Source organism: Triturus cristatus, chromosome 8 (assembly GCF_964204655.1).
Source record: "Triturus cristatus chromosome 8, aTriCri1.1, whole genome shotgun sequence".
NCBI classification, from domain to species: domain Eukaryota; kingdom Metazoa; phylum Chordata; class Amphibia; order Caudata; family Salamandridae; genus Triturus; species Triturus cristatus.
Window position 1 is genome coordinate 429,281,367 of NC_140591.1, and position 23,279 is coordinate 429,304,645.

The 23,279-nt window shown below is 41.4% G+C and overlaps 1 protein-coding gene across 1 annotated transcript in view; it reads left to right on the forward strand.

Annotated features, from left to right (window-relative positions):
• Positions 1 to 5,805: 5,805 nt before the first annotated feature.
• COG3 (component of oligomeric golgi complex 3) overlaps positions 5,806 to 23,279 on the forward strand; it is a 343,588-nt gene continuing 326,114 nt past the window's right edge. The window contains exon 1 of the mRNA XM_085621830.1: positions 5,806 to 6,041. Within this exon, the coding sequence (XP_085477956.1) occupies positions 5,886 to 6,041 (156 nt within the window). The 5' untranslated portion in view covers positions 5,806 to 5,885. The remainder of the gene's footprint in view (positions 6,042 to 23,279) is intronic.

Here is a 23,279-nt window from a genome sequence, read left to right on the forward strand (position 1 = left end):
ACCAAGTCAAAAGGGTATCAGTACGTCATGGTGCATGAGCCACAGCACACTAAACAGATTACAAAAAATACCCTCCTTTCTCTTCACACACAAACCATATGACTTCCCCATATTATTCCTAACTGCAAACGCCAACAAACCAACCATATTATACTTTATTAAATCATGATACACCAGCTGCGCCCATAAGTATGTCAAAGTGCTATGCAAAACGTCCATCAAACACTCTGCTTAATGCAACAGATTTCTGTACACTGAGTTCAACATCCACCTCACCACAGATCACTCCAACCCAACCACCAGTAGGAAAAAGAGCAACCAGACACCAAAAGTAATGATTGCTAGTAACAGCACAACAGACACAGGGAAATACAGAACATCTCAAATGTGTTATGGTATTAGTGAGGCCTCTACCTAGAGCAAGCCACATCCTGGAACAGTAGCCCTTAACAATGTTACTATGCATGTTACAAGTGATGGTCTTCCATTGCAATCCACCTAGTGAAAAGAGTGGAGTGGAAATTAAATCTGACAAGTTAGGCCTACACTGATAGAACTTATAAACAAACCACTGGAGGACTCCTATTTTCTATGGCTTGGAAACACACACCTAACGCAACAGAGTACACAGTGAGTCAGAATATTACCAAAGAACCTGAAGATATTGCCATGCACAACACAACCAAAACCAACAACGTTGGCATCCTTCGTCATTTTCTTGAGTGGGTTGTTGGCAAGTAACAAGACCAGCCCCCTGACGGATTCTCTCTAGGGTGATATTCTAAGCACGCAGTCAAGTCTATAGAGAGCACTTAGATGAATATGAGCAAGAAAGAAGAATACTAAATGAACAGAGACCACAACATACTTAAGGGTAAGAATATAAAGGCAGAGGCTGTTTCACAGTGCTATCCCCATGTGGGGCTCCTTCCCTAGGAGACTCAGCATAAGGGCATTAATATTGAACACCACCACCGGGATGTTGGAAATGCTGAAAATTGTGCTACATAAAAACTGTAAAATATAATCTATATATACTATATCCAACGTCTAACAATAAATTACCAATCACCCCAACTATCAAGACAGGCTCCAGAGTCACATGATGAAGCCCTTCTCGTAAGCTCTCATTAGTAGGCCTAATTTTCTGAAAGGCAAAGATGGGCAACCATCTTTCTGTGGTGCACCACACAATCTGTGAGCCTAACCCCAGCCCAGGGAGTAACCTCACATCTAGGGTGCTTGCTTCCATTGATCCCAGGTCCTCTGCTTGTTCTTTTTCCCATTGGCCTCTGGTCCAGAGACTATTATGGCTAGGGCTCTGTACTGCTCGATTTTCCCGGCCCTATTGTGTTGACGGGTGATTAGGGTGACTTCAGTCTCTTACCATTCAAGCCTAAGGGTTAGAGTAGTGAATGAAGCCTATTTACTAGGCACTTCGACATGATCCTGTGTTCTTCCCCATAGATTAGGGCTTGCACACATATCCTAGGGGATAGATTCATTAGTATTAGGGATAACCTGCCCTGTAGTGAGGGTATTTCATGGAGCCGTGCTGAATTCAGGCCTGGTAGGCCTCAAACGGGAGAGACTCCATCTTTCTTTCTGCTCCGGCAGCTTGAGATACTTCTAGGTTAAGGGGGATGTTTTAGTTATGAGGTGTTATTCGCTTGGAGAGAACCGGTTCAGACCGGCCCTTATCGAAGGATTGTATTTTTCTTCATGCCGAAGACACTACATCAGGCCGGCCGGCTGGGAAAGTGTCCTTGGTACGGGGAGGTACAAGAATTTGGTGGGCGGCAGGTTACGGGCCGGAATTTTCCATGAGGAAATGCACCTCTATATTAGTGAAAGTCTGAGGCAGTTACGGGGCACTTACTTCAGTCCGTAGGCGGCATCTAGCCGTTAGCAGTAAAGCTACTACTTATTCCAGGGAAGACAGATGACAAACTTGAAGGCGGAGAAAAACCGAGAGACAGATACTCTTCTAGCAGAATTGCCAGAGAGGAGAGAGTAGCCGATGAGGAAGAGGTCCCAGTGACTCGGAGAAGGGAGAAGGGAACAGATCCGTGACTGCGGAGGTGTGACTTCCAGGCGAGCCGAGGCACAGACGAGAAGGGAACCTAGATGACCATTGAGTGCAGGCTACACACGACTAAGGTGATGTCGACCCCTTTCTTATTAAAGTGTACAACCTAATCTTTCACTTTTCTTTGCAGGTTATGTGTTACACAGTAATGTTATGTGATTGCGTATATAATGAATAATAAAGTATCCAGTTTGTAGTGAATCAACATGTGCTGCGTGTTCTTGTATAAGAGGGTAGCCTATTCTTCTAGTCAGCTGTGACTTGACATGAACGGATGTTAACCCTGATCAGGTAAGTGGTAACTGAATAAGGGAGAGAGGAGCCCCTCGAACCAGAGAACAGGTTGTGCTCAAACTGGCAGTTCTTGTGTGATCTGATAAATAGTAAAACTGATTCCCTTGTTGTATGTTATGGTAATCATAGGATGAACTTGTACTGAGGCTGCCGTCTGGGTAGGAAGTCCTGGGTCCGTCTGGGACCGCGAGGCTGAGGCTGCCGTCTGGGTAGGAAGTACTGGGTCCGTCTGGGACCGCGAGGCTGAGGCTGCCGTCTGGGTAGGAAGTCCTGGGTCCGTCTGGGACCGCGAGGCTGAGGCTGCCGTCTGGGTAGGAAGTCCTGGGTCCGTCTGGGACCGCGAGGCTGAGGCTGCCGTCTGGGTAGGAAGTCCTGGGTCCGTCTGGGACCGCAAGGCTGAGGCTGCCGTCTGGGTAGGAAGTCCTGGGTCCGTCTGGGACCGCGAGGCTGAGGCTGCCGTCTGGGTAGGAAGTCCTGGGTCCGTCTGGGACCGCGAGGCTGAGGCTGCCGTCTGGGTAGGAAGTCCTGGGTCCGCCTGGGACCGCGAGGCTGAGGCTGCCGTCTGGGTAGGAAGTCCTGGGTCCGTCTGGGATCGCGAGGCCGCCACTTGTATTATAAGAGGTCTAGATATATATATATATATATAGTAGGAATTCCCTGTCCTTAGGTGGTATATATCGGTGGTTACTTGTTGTGAATAGGCCCTAGGGAGAGGGTAACGTTCTGACTGGGTTAGAGAGGCTCTGATGAGCGGGTTCTATCTGATCCGAAAACCCAAGCAGAACAGGCTCCCATTGCCCCCTGGTCACCTTACTGTTAAAGCCTTCCCTTCCAATTAACCCGCACCTTTAGAGTGTCCAGGTAAAGGTTACTGCCTTTTTGATGTTTGAAGGATTGTGGGCTAGAAACTTTGCCTCTCTCTATCCAACCAACTCAGGAACACCCTATAGGAGCCTCGCCCATCCATTCCCATTTCCCCTCCTTCAGTACAGTTCGCCTATGTGTCCCTTTTGCTTATCTAAAATAGGCATCCATCCACACTCACATTACAACAACATCACTCCCCATAGGACACCTCTACCACCATTAACTAATCACTCCACATCCCACCATGCTAGCTAGACATCTATACTCCTATCCATCCACATCAATTTCTCCAACTCACTGCTATCACCACAATCTATCACCTAGCCCATAGCCCTTCTCTATCCTATTAAAAGCATCTTCTCCACAATATTCCGCCTCTTTTAACCATTGCACTTCCCCACTGCCCTTTTACCAAAAACTACCATACTCTATCCCTTCCTAACTTCCTGTACCACTCTTCCGCACAAACTCCATGCTCACTTTTTCACTCTATTCGCATCTCTAAACTATCACCCACCTACCACAGTCTCTCTCCCGCACATTGCATCTGTGATCACCCTCATATTTCCCCATCTCTTCAAACTCTATACATATATTATTTAATAATGGTTACTTGTAATCCAACCTACATGGATGGTCACTATCCCTCCTCTCAAAAGAAATTCTCACATCCCTCTCAATCACCAAGTATTTCACAGACAAACAGAAAAAGCAAAAAAGTAATTCCCTTCACCAGAACCATCTCAAAGTCTTGATCAGTCAACATACATGCCAACATTTTGAAGCTGGTGAAAGGGAGATTTTGAAAAGAAAATTTGGGAAATTAATTTTCCCCATTTACTTACCTTGAAGCGTAGGGGATTTTAAGTGGAAAACACCTTAAATAAAGCCATTTTGGGCTCAACAAAATCAGGAGTCTCCCACCTGAATCGGGTCTATTGACATGTATGAGTTAAAGCCTTCAACTACAAAATCCCAAACTCACCCTATATTTCCTCCTTCAACATCAGCATGCAAGGATAGCATTTTTAACAGATTCATTACTAAACAGCACGCACACTTCGCTGGCCCATGTCTCTGGTTATCCTCCAACAAATAGCTTACATACTACAAAATCAATTATAACCACACTCTAGTAAACACGCCCATCGAACAGCACAACACATCTCACCACAAAGCCACACACTCTTGCTCATCCTCAATAGCTGAATTTCAAGCTTTATACCCTTATCCCACCCCAATTACCTTCACTACACATAAAAGCAACACACACAGACTACATTTATTGTAAGACTCGCACCTGCTTACATACAATACAACAGGTCCTAACATTACCTCAAAACAGCACCAATCAAAAATGGTCTGACTCCTTTTTCCTAGACACGCAGAAGCTCAAACTCAACCTCTCAGAACAATCCCATTAGATCTTTATTAAGTCTCTTTAAGCAAGGCTGTGATGGTTCAGAGGGCAATGATGCCAGAACCAACTGCTCTGTAACCATCTTGTTCACCTAACCCATTTAAGTACCCTCTAAAAAAGTAGTTTGAATGAAGATCTTCAAGCTATTGGTAACCAGTGGAGAGAGTCTTCGTTGCAGAGATGTGGGTGCCTATCTTAACATGTAGAAGTAATCTTGCAACTGAGTCTCCACTTTGTTGCAGAAATGTTGAGAGTTGGAAATAGTAATGCCACTTTCTGTGATGGCAATCGTCGTGACATCATGCGTTGTGATGGCATGCGTCATGATTTCACTTGCATACGGCCTAACCTGGTTAGTCCTCCAAATTCTTTTTTTAGGACTTGTGCCCTCGTTATACTTGTGTGACTTTATAACCACTTAATGCTGTATTGTTCAACTATGACTTTTATGAATCCTCTCATGTACCTCTTGTAAACCTTAACACATAATATGTAAAACGCTCTGACACCTTCGGGCCTAGCTAGCGCGATATAAAACTCAAAATAATAATAATAAAGACTAGCACAATACTTATCAATACCCTTTTTACAAAAATAAACCTGTTTCTCCCTACAAGCTGCCAGATTATGAGGTCCACGACCAGCAAAAAAAGAAGCCATGGACAACTAGCTGGATTTTAGAAGACTGGTTAAGGACTTACTATTCTCAACCTTTCAAACATTTTCTGGAAGAGAGAACACACCTCCCTACTCCCTAATAGCAAACGTGTAACTCGCTCCAACTCCACCATAGGGGGATGATGCTCGGAAGGATATTTCTGAGACCACAAGACTAAACTCACTGACAAAAAAATCACTACTCTACGGCGAGTAGCATGCTTGAAAGAGCTTGAAAGGAAATACTGGCAAATACAACATTATTTCTTCTTTAGTCAGGCCCTTGAAATTAACATCTTGTCTAGATATTTCCGTAACTCGGCAGTTAATGAACTGTAAACGTATTTCTTTAACACTAGCTACACCGCCGGGCGAAATCTGACAGCTCAGCCCGGCTGCTAACAACTGTCACGTGACACACCGCCTGCACAGGCTTCAGGATGCTTCCGGGTTTTGGAGGCAGGCGCAGTGGTCATCTGCAGGATCGCTTCCGGGTCTGCGTTTGACGTGTCCGCTAGTCCAGGATGTTGCTGTGAAGGCTCCAGGAAGCTGGTGGGGATGGCGGAGCCTCCAGACCCCGGTGAGCGTGAGTCACGCGAAAGACTGTCACTTTGGGAACGCAGACCTGAGCCCCGCGCGCCCCTGACAGAGCGCCAGAGTGATTCCGTCCTGGAGCTGCGGTCGGCGGCTGAGAGCCTGCCAGTGCCCTCTGAGGTGAGAGAAACAAGGAGAGGTGTAACCCAGGAAAGGGGCATGGGGGCACGGCCACCCAAGAAAGAAAGAGAGAAAACCTGGTCACTCCTCGCTGAATGGGATCGAGGGTATATCAATGGTGTTCCCACAGTGAGGATGGAGGGTGATGTGTGGAATGTCCAAAAAGGTTGAATACCTTCTCCCCATCCCCACTGCATCTGGTGTAGACGTGCAGGACTTGTACGTGGTAACGTAATATGTGTTTCTCTGATGGCTATGGTTCCTTTTAACTGTATTAAGTAATGAGGGTGGGTACTTCTCTACTTCAGCAGTGCTAATTATCTATGGTGGCAGGAGGACTTTTTGGTGTATTATCTGTGCTAATCCTGTAACTTAGCAACGCAGTAGATCTCCTTGACATCACACCTGTCTGCGCAGGCATCACTGTAATAAGTGTTGCGATAAAGTTCTCAGCCTCTGTTACATTTCTTCAAACCTGCCTGATTTTAACAGGGGGAAAATTACTGGTGTTTATCGGATGTTGGTGCATTGAGCACCAATAGCTGTATTTTAGTCAATAATACATTTTATTGTATGATTAATAAAAAATCTTTACAGTGTCAGTTCGGACTCTAAAATAAAAAGCAGTACATGTGGTATAGATTAAAAAAGCGGTATCTGAGTGACACAAGTGTGTAAAAGAAGTTAGTAAATCTTTTAAAACTGTATTATCAGATTATTGTGGATACCGAGGTTATTAAAAAGCTGTATGTTATTTCCCAGTAAGTATTTTTTGGGGTTGCGATACATTCTGACTATTCCACCTGTGCACATGTAATCTTGCCAATAGTGTGAGTAAAACGGGCGGTATGAAACATTAAAATAGAAGAGTCAACAAAAAAGGTTCACCCTACAGAGCAATTTTGTAGGAAAGAACCTTAGTGTTAGAAATAATAACTGGTTGACATTTTTCAGCACAAAATAGGGGAGGCACTGCCATCAATATTTTTCTTGGTTGTATACATAAGGACGATTTGTTATGATTTGGCGACTGGCAATAGAGTTGTGTGCTTATAAAACCGATAACTTTAATGTGCATAGAAGAAGGTTTACATTTATTTTGCCCTCTATTAGTTAGTCCATTTGATGGCCACCTGTAGGACAAATATTTATCTTCTTTACCAGACTCTCATGGGTGCCATTTATTTGAGGTTTTCTGTAGTGTGTCCTAGACACTAGAAATGTAATGGATCGTGTTACATAAGTGCAGACGTTGTTTTCATTGACCAAGGTATATACATTGTTTGGCTTTCATGGAAAGGTATATAGCGATTCCTTGTACAAGTTAAAGAGTGTTAAGGATATGATATAGCCTTAGAGGATGAGTAAGAGACAGAATCAGATAATTTGCTTGTTTGGAGTGGCTTTTAAGACGGAGCTGAACCATCTAAGGACAACCTTCTTCTATCCCATTTGTTATTGTAGTGTTTTGTGGAGAGAAAATATTGGCCATGTCAGACACTGCTGATATATCAACGATTGGGAGGCATACATATCCGTTGTCAAGGATGATAATACGTTATTGGCTAGTTGAGGGATTGGTAGTCTAGATGCTTAATTTGAACCTGTATTCTTATTGGAAATGATCAATAAGCTAATTTCCCATTATTTTTATTAGTATTTTTTTTTTTTTTACAATTTGTCTGAGCCTTCCAGTGCTTTGGCTTGGAAGGTGATCTTAGAAACTGAGTTGTTCAGATGTTCCCTGTCTGCTTCTGTGTTGCCTTGTGTGGGGTTGTCTTTGGACTCTAAACACTTTCTAGCTAATAGAACAAAACTCAGAATAGAGAAGTGAGAGACACCTTACCTGTACTCCTTTTCCCTGAAAAGGGTGTGAAGTGTATTATTTCCTTTTGCGACTGAAGAGATCTATTGGGTTTGCCCCCCTTAACAGTCAGGAATATGACATTAGGTTGAATCTGTAATATATTATGTCTCATTATCCAACTTTTGTGGAACCACTTTTAAGCATCGGATCCTCAAAGGGGAATTCCACTCCCTTTTTTGCAGTACAGAAGTGGCACATGTTAGCGAGTGGATCAACATTTCTATGGCCACAAGATTGGTTATGTGCTTAAGTTTCGGGCCCCTCATTTCCATCAAAACAAACCATAGCAGGGGTGTGGAATTTAATAACATATCTACCTGTCCATGGGACAGTTTGCTTCTAAAATCTACTTGCCTTGTAAAAACATTCACTTGTCCCTTTGCTGCCATGTAGTGTGGCGACAGATTATGGTAGGACCTTAAAAATGCATCTAGAATGAAAAATGGTTCACTGTTTTGGGATCTGATCAATAAAGCCAGAAATTATAATAGGCCTCTGATGGCTAATCACATTACTAGCCAACAATGGTATTCCCATTTTTCAACAATTTACGGTGACCATGATGCACCCAAATATCTTTCTCGAGATCCAGTATTTTCGGTTGAGAACTCATATGAGCCTTCCGAGGTTGTAGAGGCCATAAGACACCTAACTCCTAAGAAGGCAGCAGGCCAAGATGGTATTCCGGGGGATCTCTTCATGAAAGAACCCGTAGTTTGGGCTACAGTCATTGCATTAATAATGAATCTAATATCCAGGGGCCATCCTGTCTCAGACTCGTGGAAGGGGGCCGAAGTAATTACGGTCTACAAGAAGGGGGACAGGGATGACCCTGCCAACTACAGACCAATCAGTCTGATAGACGTGATCCAGAAAGTGGTTGGCAGGGTCATCATTTTGCGAGTAGGTGCATGGATGGATGAGAAGCAGGTTCTTTCTCATTATCAGGCCGGATTCCGGAAAAAAGTAGGTACAATGGACCAGGTCTTCCGCTTTTTTGCGATCTACTGGAAAACCGTGTCAATTAATCATGGTAGTCTTTACCTGGCCTTTATAGATCTCAGGATGGCGTTCGATCTGGTCCCTCGTGCTAGGCTATGGGAAGTTTTGGAAGAGCTGGGCTTGCCAGGTTACCTTCTGGACCTTATAGTTAAGCTCCACGAAGGTAACTACGCAAGAATCAGATGGGGTACCCAAGGCCAATTGACTGAGAGGGTGCCCGTGAGGAGGGGAGTCCGCCAGGGCTGTGTCATGGCGCCGACTCTATTTTCCCTATTTGTGAATGGTGTGGTGGACCACCTGGGGGAAGAGCCGGCGGATGCACCATCCCTGGCTGGGGAAAAAATACCAACTCTCCTCTTCGCGGATGACACCATTCTGATTTCAAAAACCCCGACAGGTCTCCAAAAGCTATTGCACCGATTTAGCGATTTTTGCAATGATAGGGGCCTTACAATTAATACCTCGAAAACTAAACTTATGGCCATATCCCCTTCCAGAAAAATTTGGAATAATTTTTCGCTTAATGGTGAGTCCTTGGAGATGGTGGAGTCCTTTGACTACTTGGGAGTTAGGGTGAATAGTCGGATGTACTGGACTGACCATCTGGCTAAAATGTCATTAAACTTTAAAAGAGTTGCAGGGGTGGTAATGCGTGAGCATAGAGCGTCAGTGAGCAAACCCGTGGCCCCGGCCCTAGCTATTTACGAAGGTCAAATATTGCCTAGCGCTCTGTATGGCTCTGAGCTCTGGGGGTTCGAAAATATTCCGGATTTAATAACCTCTGAAAACAAATTCTTGAGAGATTTGGTTGCCTTACCAGTTTCCACCCCATTGATACCTTTACGTCTAGACATGGGCAGGCGTCCCCTTAAGGATATTGTGCGCTTGCGCCCTTTACTTTTTTGGGCCCGGCTGAGAAGAACTGAGGAGCTTAAGAACTACGCTGCTGCATTGGACGAACTTATCTTGTTGGATAAAGGTAACAGGATTAAGTGGTTGTGTAACCTTCGGCAGCTGGTGGGATCTATGGGTCTTAGCGATCTATGGAAGAACCAATCTCCCCCACCTAAACTAGTTATTAAGAAGCTTTATTGGGAGTGGGTCCAGCTGGAGACTTCTCGTAGTGGCACTGGGGGTTCTCTCACTGAGCGGTTTTTGGATTATAAGGGGTCAAGGCTATTTGAACCATTTCTTGACTACATTGAGAAACCCCTTGACAGATCACTATATCTAAAAATTAGATTTGGAACCCTCCCTGTAAATGCCTTTACTTCTGGGTGGAACTCACATGGTAGTTCAACAAAGGCGTGCCCGTGTTGTGCAGCCCCCATTGAGTCCATGGCACACCTTATGTTTGCCTGCCCGGCTTACAAGGTACCCAGGAGGATATGGCTAAAACCATTATGTAGGGGCCTGGGCCTTCGTTGCCACGCAATGGCCTTGCGAGTTCTTTGTACCGATACATCCTCCTCTACATTGGTGTGTGGTGTCGCCAAATTTATCGGAAGTGCTTGGGTGATTCGCATGAGGAAACTTAGGCCTCAACTTACTACGTAGACCGGGATTATTGTGTTGTAAATGTAGAGCAAATGATGATTTTTAACATTTTTTTTTGCAATGTGAAATTTTATGTGTTATGTGGTATAAATTTTAGCGATTATACTGTTTTTTATCACATGTCTATATAGGTCATGTTACTGTATACTTACTTTTATGATGGAAATTTTTATCGAATAAAGTATTACTGACTGACTGACTGATTATGGTAGTAAAGTCATTATATAAAAGCTCTGAAAATAGCCTCTCTTATTATGCTGGGGCCCATATCATATTAGGAATTGAATACTAGCAATTCCCTTATTTTGCCACCTTTTTGCAAATCTACATAGTGGGACTGGAGGTAGCGATCAGCAATTTTTCCAGGGTTGGAATGCCATTTTGAGTATGTGGGAATATGGGAATATTTATTTATTTGTTGATTAATTAAAACCATTACATAAAAAAGGACAAAAATAAATACAAACCAAACACATTACCTAATTGAACATTCCAGGATACAATGCATAAAGTTGACCACAATCAATTAACTTTTTCCAGTTCGGGATAATTCAACATTATTATTTCATTTTTAAAATAGTTTACAGGACGTGGCAGTTTTCACGGATAAAGTGCACATGTGCCATTCTATAAAAATAATAAACAATATAAATGGAACAGTTATCTAAAAGTAGTATTTTAAAAACAAACAATTAGTACATTATCTAAAGGTAGTACTATAAAAACAAACAATTAAAAAGTGCCATAAGGATAATTCATCATCATCTTAAAAACAGCAGCATCATCATTTACAGCCTTAACAAATTCAACATATACTTTGGGTGTCAACCTTACATAATTTCTTTTCCACTGTAAGTATAAATTTTACAAATTGGTGTATAATATAGACGTTGACACCACTTAGGCAAAATATTAATGCCGATCTACAAGTCCTAAGTCCCATTTCTTTAAAAATAGGTTTTAAAATTATTTTCCGTTCCTTCATCATTTTTGGGCATAGTGTTACAATATGCAGCAAGGTTTCGTCATACTGCCCACACAGCCGACAAATATTTGATGCCCATTTGAACTCCCATTTAGGGGTTCCATCTTTGGTTGGATAAATTCCAAACCTTAATAACATAAATTTCTTCTTAATTAAGGGTTTTTGGTGATGAAAAAGTAAATAAGGTTGGGCCATCATTTTGTCGAAACAATTGGCAATAGACCAAAAGTGTTTTTTTTTTTTTCTCAGCTCATATTTATCCGACAATTCTGACAGCAAGGCGACGGTTGAATTAATTATTTTTTTATAATCCATTTTACTCTTTGTTTCGTCTTCCAATTTGGGACATTCGAATTTTAGGAGACACTCAGCTAAATAATCCTGCCAGCTTCTAGAGTATTCACTGGTCGAAATCTCGCTCCAACACATATTGGCCAACGTGCCCTCCTTGGCTCGAGATAATGCCAATAGTGTTTTTACAAATGATGCTTTACGCACCAAGAGCTGTTTCCGTAAGCCAAATTCCAATCTTAAATTGGCACATGAAATCTGACTAGGAATCCTAAAGACTGATTTATATGTCCTTGAAACTATGGCCTCCAATACTTTCACGTCTCTACCCTTAAAAATAATAGATCCATAATCCAGGGAGGGAATAAGTTTTGCTTTCATGACTTTAAGTAGATGGTCATAATTGGGGCATACTAATTTATCTCTTAACTTTCGAAATGCGAAGGCAAGTGAGGAGCCTTTAGCCTCTAAGTTATTGAAGTGCTGTCTAAATGATAGTCGATCATCAAATGTAATTCCCAAATATTTATAAGTTTTTACACAGTCCACAGACAAACCATTGATACTCAAGTCCTTTACCCCAAGTTTGCCTTTTCCTAATAACATAATTTTTGTTTTTTTTATATTAATTGTTAATCCATTTTGGGTTACATATATATTAAAAGAATGTATTAATCTTTTTAATCCTATCATAGTTTGGCTAAGTAAAATAGTATCATCAGCATACTGTAAGTATTTAATTTCTTTACCCATTACAGAAGGGGAATGTGAATTTACGTCATTAAAATGGGTTGGGAGATCAGACATAAATAAATTAAAAAGACAAGGAGCGAGCACACATCCTTGTTTTAACCCAAGATTTGTCTCAAGGCGGCGGGTAGTATGTCTACCATTGCCGATTTTGACCTGCACCCAGGTATTTGAGTACAATAATTTAATCATTTTTAAAAGAGTTTCTGATATACCCCAATTCATTAACTTTTTCCAAAGAATATTTCTGGGTACAGAATCAAACGCGGCTTTTAAGTCAATAAAACAAACTGACTAACTTGCATATTTTAGGGGTGTTCACCTGCTCTTCTCTGATCTTTTCCCATACTGAGAAAGGTTGAAAATTTACTCCTGACAAGGGCAGAAGTAAAACTTCTTCCAGGGTTGGGAGAAAAGTGTTTGGAGGAAAAGTGAATTTGTAAACGCTCAGTAAATTTCCGCATGAGCAATCTGCATGTGCATATTTGCTCGTGCTAAAATGCAGTTCACAAATATTGTCTAGGAGTACGATTTCCTGGCCTACGTCTGTAAATTCTTGTGAATTCATAAGTCGTAAATATGCAAGAACATACACCATGGGTGCAATCCTGTGACTTTCTTTAAGAATTGTGCCACTGATTAGGTCTGGTGTTAACCAAGACTTTTTGTTTTTATGGAAATTCTATCTCTCTCATCTATTTGTCAGCTGTCTTCACTGAGTGACAACATTGTTCTTCTTCACAAGGAGCATATTGGCCCACAAAGTAGTTTTGTTCAGTGCAAGGAACTACTCGGCACTGTGCTTTTTGAGACCAAAAATATTTTTGCTTTTTTGCCTATGTTTGTTATGGTGAGGGCCCATCCGCTCCCACAACAATGAAGTTTTACCAAAACAATGTCAATACAAACACGCAATGACAATACCTAAAGTTTACCACCAATGTCAGACCTATTGTCTTTGCCAGTGCTTGCTTATATGAATGTTACCTACAACCTTGTTGAAACTGGTCAAACTGATCTTCCATTATGAAGTTTCTTAGGAAAAACTAGCATGCATCAATACACTTTATTAGATGATGCATCAAAGAACTGGTACCTAAAATTTCAGTGTAGTGTAGCAAAACTCTTTTTTTATTACTTGCGTTTTATTTTGAAAGCAAAGAATTATCAATCTTGCTTTCAAGCTTCTGTAAATAATTTGCATCTAATCAAAGAGCATTCTGGGTGCATTATATGTAGCCTAATATTGTTAAACTTTGCAAACGTGTGTACACATTTGTATACTGGAACCACTGTCAGTAGTGCAGTCCGAGCTTACAACATTTCCTTAGCACTCTCCTTCTATTGATGACGTTTTTGCATTAGTGAACCATAAGTGCACGTTCAAACAACATTAACAGATGGACATAAGTATTACCGTACCCCGAGACAATGCCCTTCCCTGATCCATAATGTAGTACTGTAAACTGGTAGCCAAAGGTTTTGTGCTGCAGGAGGCTGAGCCTACTTGTCCCAAGGACAAAATATAAACAAACGCTTGTTGTCCTTTACCATAAACATAGATTTCACATGATGTGCAATACCTCTTCTGTCACATTTAGAGCCACCATCAAATATATTTACAATTTAGCAGAAGCTCAGCATATGAATGGAATGTGGTCTGTCTCCTGATCTGTTCCAGCACAGGTCAGATTTTATTGTATTAGCCTAAGGTAGTTGGGTGTGTGTAGAATGCCAATCCATTATAATGTTTTATAAAGTCTCGGTGTTAGATACATTTGTTGTGTACAGGTGGTGTTTTTTGGCAGATCTACTAACCGTTCTTCCTAAAATTTGATGTCTGTCATTAGGCCCAGGATCTTCTCCACCTGTCTATACGTTCTCCATTTAAACTAATATTATGAAATATTGAAATGTTTGAAGTTTGCCTTGGTCGAAATGAATTTTTCAGAGTTTTTAGACTTCTTGTTGCCAAACGTTTTGTTAACTGAATTAGTCACCAGAAGAAAAATTGTTACCAGTGGAATATTCTTATTCTTTCAGTTCAGTTGTTTTTACAGCCTCAATTCCTTAGTGCAGAGAAGTATCAGTGTGTTTTTATGCTTTATAGGTCAGCTTTGATACCATTCCAAGCATGGTGAAGTGGCTTATTGAGATTGGCCATCATGGGAATGTATTCAGTCGTAGTTGTGAATTGCGATTCTCCTATTAACATGACCAGAGAATCTGGATTTCATTAAAGAGACGGAGGCTAACATTATGCTTACACTTTTAATGCGTCACCAAGGCAGCCGCAAACATCACAAAGAAAATGTTCCAAATAGAACATTAACAATAATAAAAGGCATGAGCCCACAGCATTCAGCCTCTTTTAAATCGCGAAAAATCAGGATAAGTTCGTTAAAATCCTTTGAACTTTAAGGAATGAAGAAAAAACATCTTGATAAAACGTAGGACGTCATCGAAGGTAGGATACCGAAGATGAAGATGAAGAAGAAGAAAACTCTAGTCCGGAATTCGTTAGGGAACATCTGCAAAAGAGAGAGTCACGTGAGTAAAAGATTGATAAAGTCAAAGCAATCGAAATAAATTAGTGCAAGTATAGCAAGCGAAAGACTGATGTCAAACAGCAATGTCTAAAACAGCATGAAAAAGATGTCAAGTCAACAATATCTTTAAAATTAAATAATAAACAAAAGATTAATTTCTATAGAAGCATAACAACCTCAAATGGGAAAGAGGAGGGAGGGATAATGTTAGCCTCCGTGTCTTTAATGAAATCCAGATTCTCTGGTCATGTTAATAGGAGAATCGCAATTTCATTACAAGACCGGAGGCTACCATTATGCTTGTTGGTAGCTTTGTAATACTGCATCGGACACATGTGGAATAGGCTTGCAATAATGGTGAGCAAAAGTTCTTGCATTAGACCAGTCAGCAGCTTTGAGGATATCGTCCAACTTACCTCCGGACCAGAATGACTTACTGGCCATTGCACCTCTGATAGAGTGGGGTTTGAAGATATTAAGGTCAATACCTGCTAGTTTCATCACAATTTTAACCCATCTGGAAATAGAACTGGAAGAGATAGGATTGTGGGGTTTGACAAAGGAGATAAGTAATTGCGTTGCAGTAGGAGGACGAAGAGAATTCATTCTAGAATCGTATTCTTTCATACAGTCAACCACACAGAGTTTAGGGTAGGCATCGAAACGAGGGTAAAAGATGGAATTAGACATGGTCTTGGTTCTTTTGAAGAGATCAAAGTTTACTCCGAACATGTTATAAGATCTATTAGAAATTTCAAGAGCTTTGACATCAGAGACTCTACGACAGGAAATTAGGCAAAGTAAGGTAGCGAGTTTAATGGAAAGGTTCTTATTGCTTAGGAACGTATTAATAGGCCAATTTGAAAAAAGGTCAGGGATTACATTGACATCCCAGAGGGATTGATATCTGGGTTTAGGAGGTCTTCTGAGTCTGATGCTTTTGAGAACTCTGCAGATAATTGCGTTTTTACCAATTGTCTTACCATTGATGAGGGAATGACCAGCGGAGATGGCAGATCTATAACAATTGATGGATCTATAGCTAAGGCCTCTTTCGAATTGTTCTACCAGAAAATTGACTATGTCAACAATAGGTGCTTGAGCGGAATCCAGGTTCCTTTCCAAGCAACAACGAACCCAGGATTTCCAAATGTTGTTGTATCGGTAGTGTGTGCCGGGGGCCCAAGATTCGCCAAGGAGAATTGAAGCTGTTGACGAAAGGCCTGAGAGGTCATTGGATCTCCTGACACTCTCCAGGCAAGAAGGTTCAGTTTCCCTGATTGAACCATGGGTTGATGGTGACCGTCTATGTCTGTAAGAAGATCTACAAGGGAGGGAATTAGGAAAGGAAGGTCGTAGCTCATCTCTAGGGCAGTTGGGAACCATGCTTGAGAGGGCCAAAAGGGAGTGATTAATACGATCGAGCATCGATGGAGTCTGACTTTCTGTAGGACTCTCTGAATCATGGAGAAGGGGGGAAAGGCGTAACTGTTTTTGCCTTGCCAAGGTTGTAGGAAAGCATTGACTGCCAGAGCACCCGGGTCTGGCATCCAACTGTAATAATTCTCGATTTGGAAGGTTAGTCTGCTGGCAAAAAGGTCTAATTCCAACGGACCCCAGAAGTTGTTGAGGGAATTGAAGACGGAAACATTGAGTTTCCAGTCGCTGAAGTCTAGGAGGAATCTTGAGTTCCAATCTGCTGATACATTGGATTTGCCTGGGAGGTATTCGGCTCTTAACGAAATTTTGTGTTCCAAACAGAACATCCAAAGTTTCTTGGCTAGATTGGATAGGCCGGCAGATTTGGTTCTACCTAGCCGATTTATGTAGGCGACGGCGGAGATATTGTCCATTTTTAGGATGATAGACCTGCCCTGAATGAATTGTTTGAAACTCATCAAGGCGTAAAGACCTGCTGTCAATTCCAGAAAATTTATATGATGTGAGGATTCCTCCAGAGACCAAATTCCACCAGTGTTCTGGCCTTGGAAGTATGCTTCCCAACCATGAAGGCTGGCGTCTGATTCTAAAACGAATTCTGGAGTTGAGCCAAAAATTGCTTTCCCATTCCATGCCTCTAGGATGTCTAACCACCAGGTCAGTTCTACTTTGGCTTCCTGGTCTAGTGAGATAAGGTCTCCGTACCAGAGGCCCGATTGAAGCGCCCTTGCCTTCACTCTCTGAAGTGCACGATAATTTAGAGTGCCTGGAAAGATGGCTTGTATCGAGGAGGAGAGGAGACCTTGTAATCTGGCTAGTTCCCTTAGGGGAAATCTTTGAAGTTTTAGGATATGTCTTATTTCTTTTTTTATTTTGGATATCTTTTTTGGAGGAAGGAGTAGTAGACATCTTGAGGTATCCACGGAAAAACCAAGGAATTCTAATTTTTTTGAAGGTGAAAGGATGGATTTTTCTCTGTTTATGATAAACCCCAGGTTTTCCAAAAGGTCCATCACAGTTTTTAGACCTTGGAGAATTTGACAGTGGTCCTGAGAAAGGATGAGGATATCGTCTAGGTAAAGTATCATACGAATACCTTTTTCTCTTAAGGACAAAGCGATTGACCTCATTACCTTGGTGAAACACCAGGGGGCTGATGAAAGGCCGAAGGGGAGGGCTTTGAATTGGAAAAGATGGTTTTTCCAAAGGAATTGAAGGAAGGGTTGGTGAGCTTTGGCCATGGGAATCGTGAAGTCGGCGTCTTTTAGGTCTAATTTTACAAGCCAGTCTTCTTTTAGAAGTAAATCCCTCAGGAGATGAATTCCTTCCATTTTGAAGTGTCTGTAGATGAGGAATTTGTTGAGGGCTCTTAGATTTATGACGGGTCTCCACCCTTTGTCTTTCTTCTTAACAAGGAATAGGGTGCTTATGAATTTTAGCATCTCTAAGGGGACTTCTACTATAGCACCCTTCTGAAGCATAGAGGAGATCTCCTCCTCTATAATCTTTTCCTGATCTAGGGAAAGAGGCATTTCTTTTGGGAAAGAGGATTGGTAAGGAGTTTGGGTAAAGTCTATCATGAATCCCCTCACGGTATTTAAAACCCATGGGTCTTGTGTAATTAACTTCCAGTTGTTGAAAAAGAGTTTGAGTCTCCCACCCACTTTGGGGAATAGGGGCTGAGGAGAATAGGTAGAAGTTGTTCTCACTTTGGTTATTGTTGTCGATAGATGGTCCGCGGGATCTGAAGCTTCTTGAGCGAAATCCTCTTCCTCTTTGCGGAAAGAATTGGGGAGTGTTTGAGTTGAAGAAGCTCCTTCCGCCATGTCCTCTTCCTCTAGGATAGGGTATTCTGTTGAATCGGCCGGAAGAATGGCCCCGTCTACCGGCCCTTTCGAAAAGGTTATTAGAGTTAAAAACTCTCTTCATATTCTGATGGGCTTTATCTAGGGCTGTGAACGTAGAGACATATTTCCCTAGAGTCTTAATCAGGTCTTCGCCGAAGAGTAAGCCTTTAGGGTTGGCAGATGGCTCTTTGTCTGCTAGATCGCTGAGCTTGGGGCTAATTTTGGAGAGGACCACTCTTCTCCTCTCTGAATTTAGGCTGGCATTGGCGTTGCCTAAAAGAACGAGGGCCCTCTGACTAAGACCTCTAATGAGTTCAGTGTCGAGGGGAGTGCCATTAATATGGCTTTCTTCAGAAATGTCGATGATTCTTGCAAGTGGGCCCAGGATGTCAAGGACCCTATCTTGGCAGCCTTTTAGAGATCTCTCCATACCTTTTCTAGGGTCTCTTCCCAGTTTGAAAAGATACTTTATGAGTTCTGGGTCGAGATTTGGCGTTTGAGAGGCTTTATCTCCAATGGAGGGTCGGCAACATTCCGCTCTTAGGAGGTTTCGAGCGTCCCTGTCAAGCGGGTTTCTTAGCCATTTATTAATGAATTTACCCACATGATCGTGGGGGATCCATTCTGAGCTCCTCGGATGTTTGATGTTGAGAGGAGAGAACATCTCTTGGCCTAGAGGGACTAGGATGGTATCTTTAGAGGAGTGAGCGAGGTCGTCATCTAGAGAGCTGAACTCAAGATCATCGTGGTCTAGGTCTAGGACATATTCGTCAGGTGAGACCGAGGCATCATCGAAATAAAGATCATCATCATCATTATTATCAACGAGGTTATCGCTTTGAGCACTTGGATATTTTGTGCCGCGGGGGACACCTTTATATGTTGTGCCGCTAGGGACACCCAGGGAAAAGGAGGTATGGTGACCTCTTGTAAAAGCAGAGGTACTAGGACCTCCAGCGCTCTTCGGGAAAAACTCTATGTTTTAACATTTTTTTGGCTCTTTTTCCCTTTTTAACAGTGAGATCTTCGTTAATATGTTGGTCTGGGGGGTTGGTGTCTTCGTCAGATAGAAAGGATCTTTTAGAAGTAATAGCCTTGGAGAAGGTTTCCAACATACAGGATCTCATTATCTCGTGGATGATGTCTTTAAAGGTCTCATTGTTAAAATTGGGGGTAGGAGCGCTAGCCTCTGCTTCGTCTGAGTCAAAATCAGACATGATAGGTGGATTAGGTGAGTAGATTATATATATATATATATATATATATATATATATATATTTTTTTTTTTTCCTTATATATTAAAATCTAACTTTTTTTTTTTTTTACTACACTTTTTTTTTTTTGGTATTAATTATGTATTAAAATCTAGCTTTCCTCTCACTCTTCTCTCTTTTTTTTTTTTTTGTAAGGGTTAATAGATAAGTAAGTATATCTCCCAAAAGTGAACTGGCTAAATTAAAATATTCCTGCTCTGTCCAGAGAGACTTTCAAGGCAAGGAAAAGCAAGGACAAACTGATCGGCTGAATAACCGTCCTCCTCCGGTGATCGTAATGCGCTCGCGCGCGATCACCGGAGGTTATTTGCACATTGGTTGTCATGGAGCCATGACGCGAGAGATGCAGGGGGAGAATTCGAGAAATGCACCCTGGCAACGCGACGACGTTAGCGTCGCGTTGCCAAGGTTCATTCCTCCGATCCTAAAACGACGAAAAACGGAGAATTTGCCCAAAACGCGGCGGACCTGGGGAAATGTCCGAAAAAGAGCGCTCGGCAAGAAAAAGACAAATCGATGTGTTTAGACGTGATCCCACCTCCGTAAATTGGAGGTGAGGCGGAAACAAAGGGAGGGGGGTGGGAGGTGAGTCCCGAAGATTGATTGGATGAAGAAAAGCGTCCAAGGGGCGCAGTGATGGGGATTAGGAAAGCAATAGTCCAGTATAAGAAAATAGCGGGAGAAACAGATCGAGCGCTAGGTACAATAATAACGTGTACAGTGGTTATGCTATGTACTAACAGATATAACATAAGAGTAAAAGCCAAACAAGTTAGTAAAATACATAAGAATATAGCGTATGCAAGTTAGATAAAGAAAGTAAAGGAGAACTTATCTGCCTGGAGCCGCATTTAAAAGAGGCTGAATGCTGTGGGCTCATGCCTTTTATTATTGTTAATGTTCTATTTGGAACACTTTCTTTGTGATGTTTGCGGCTGCCTTGGTGACGCATTAAAAGTGTAAGCATAATGGTAGCCTCCGGTCTTGTAATGAAATTTTAAGTGTTTCACGGTATATCCCGACTAACCTCCACTGTACCATTAAGAGCAAGGTATTTCTCCACCGTTTTTTCTACTTAAGTGGTTGATACTGGGTCTCAAATCAGCATGAAAAATGAAGATTCTGCCTTTACTTTTGAATTCCTGTGCTTGTAAAATGTATGTTTTTACATTAAGATATCAGAACCTCACCTGTTTGTTTTGGCATACGACTGAAGTGGATAACAGCTTTATGTAAAAATATAACTCGATACTTGGCTATGAGATGGGCCTCACAAATTGAGAGTATGTGGAATCTCCTGCTTGAGCATGTACTATGTATAATTCCTTTTTATTGGAGTCATGAAGACCTTTAACACTCTTGAATAACACCTTCTCCATTGCCCAGTGAATTCATCATGCATGCTGTTATGTGTTGTTCTCACAAAACAGGTACTTTACCACTCCTACGAAAACATTTAATAATTAATTTTCCCTACTAACATTCACCCTTTCTGTTTGTCCCAACCACTCCCAAATCAAGAATTACTGCAGCTCATTTTTCATTCTTCTCCTATTTAGGGGATATGTACTGCTTCTGTGAGTAGGTAAATTGATACAGGTAATACCCCAAATCTGTGTTTTCCTCATGTCTGCCATCACCAGCTCATTCATACTAATATTATACTATGCATCAGCATTCAGCTGATAAAGAAGTGTGAAAATATGGCATTCAATCTTACGGCAGTCAAAACATATACCAAATCTTTAATGCGCCATCTGAGCTCAAACGTAGAATTGAGCCAGTTCTCAGCACCCACACCTTTATAACGTGCCTACTCATAATCGATTTTTGCCATTGGACTCATTAGAACGGATATACTGACTTAACAAAGATGCATCCTATAAAGACCATAAATATGGAGTCGGGATCAAAGCACGCCATCAACCAACACACATTTCACAGCAAGAACACCTTCAGCAGAGTAAGCAAATGGTATTATAACCGATGAGGTGGGAAGGTCAAGTGAGGCCATAATTAATTTTATGTCATGGAATATTTCTGGGTTCAAATGTATGCAAGATAACCTTGACTGGATTAAGTATATTAAACAAAATGTTTTTCTGCCTACAAGGAACTTGGGCTGTTGATGCTTATCAAATTGACAGTTACACTTCCTATTTCACACCAGCGACTAAGTCCAGATTGGGGCGTGCCAAGGAGGGGTTGTTGATTTTGATTGTGTTATTGCCTTAAAAGTTAGTGCGGACCTGCTTGGATTCACCAAACGCTCAGTACTTACGTTCAAAGGGAAGATGTTGCCACAAAACTGTAGTGCCAAACTCTTACAATAATGCATTTAGTAAACACGATTTGGTTCCCAAACACAAAATCTGAAAATCATTAGACTGCCTGGTATGAGATTGAAAAGGGAAATGCACCAATTTTATAGACAGCCGATGTCAACGTCTATCTTTTTCAGGTATCTGCTGGCCCTGCCTGTTGGATAAAAACCCCAAATCGTGAAGGCATGCTCCGCAAAACGATGCATTGAATGGTATTTTAATGAAATATGACATGTTCTTCAGTTTAAATTTTTTTTATGAGTTCTTCCTTTAGAGCACCAACTTACACTGGTAGAGGTCTAGGTAGCACTATTGATTTCGTACTCCTATATAGTGATAGCTAACATCTGGATAGACGTTTTATGGTAATGAAAAATAGGTTTAGTCACCAGATTCAATTAAATCTGTTTATCCAATCAGGAGAAAATATTTTATCGCCCCTTTGGAGGACTTTTTTCTGTGGAAGTTAATAAGAATAAAGTTGTGTTACTCAAGTGAGAGTGGATTAATCCTAACCATATGGTAGCACATTTTTTAAGTGACATAATGGGTGACATATTATGATGCCTAGAAGACTGCATCTCCTCCTTTAATAATGAAATGTTTCAATATGCTATGCATGACTATATAACAGTTTTTGGCAGCTCCAATAAAATGCAAAGTAGTAAAATTTAAAGGGTGGTTTGACAGTGTACATGTGCAAAAGAAGTTGATGGTCGCTATAAAAAGCAATCCTTGTAATATTGAAGAGCTTGTAGATTCGATTATATGTCCGCCATCAAGAATAGGAAAGCCAATATTGGAGAACAAGCCTTGGATAATTTGCAGCTAGTGAGTGCTAACAAAAACAATTGTGCATTCTTAAAGATCATTAATCCTAATTTCTTGAAGGACACAGATGCCCAAATCCGATACACAATTACACCGGCAGAGAGCTGGGCATCTCATTTGGGCTCATTTTCTCCTCTTTCAACAATGACTACCTTGAGCCAGGGATAAATTGTTGTTCTTCATTGAATTTGAAGGGGGGGAGGAGGGGTTTGAAGAAATTATAGGGATAGTAAATAAGAGCCCGAGTTGTAAGTTTCCTAGCCCGGACAGAGATCCAATGGATAATCTAAGCAAAATGTAGATCTGTGGACACCGGCATTTGTAAACAATTCTATCAAGATCAGCTCCATTTTGTCATTGGGGAATACACTTATATTGCCTATCTTTAAAAAGGGCAGTAGAGATGACCCCAAGTTTTATTATAGTGTCACTCTATTGAATTCAACAGTTTAAATAATTGGAATAGTTTTGATCGAGATAGTAGAAACGCGGGCAGAGGAAAATTCCTTTATTTTTTTTAA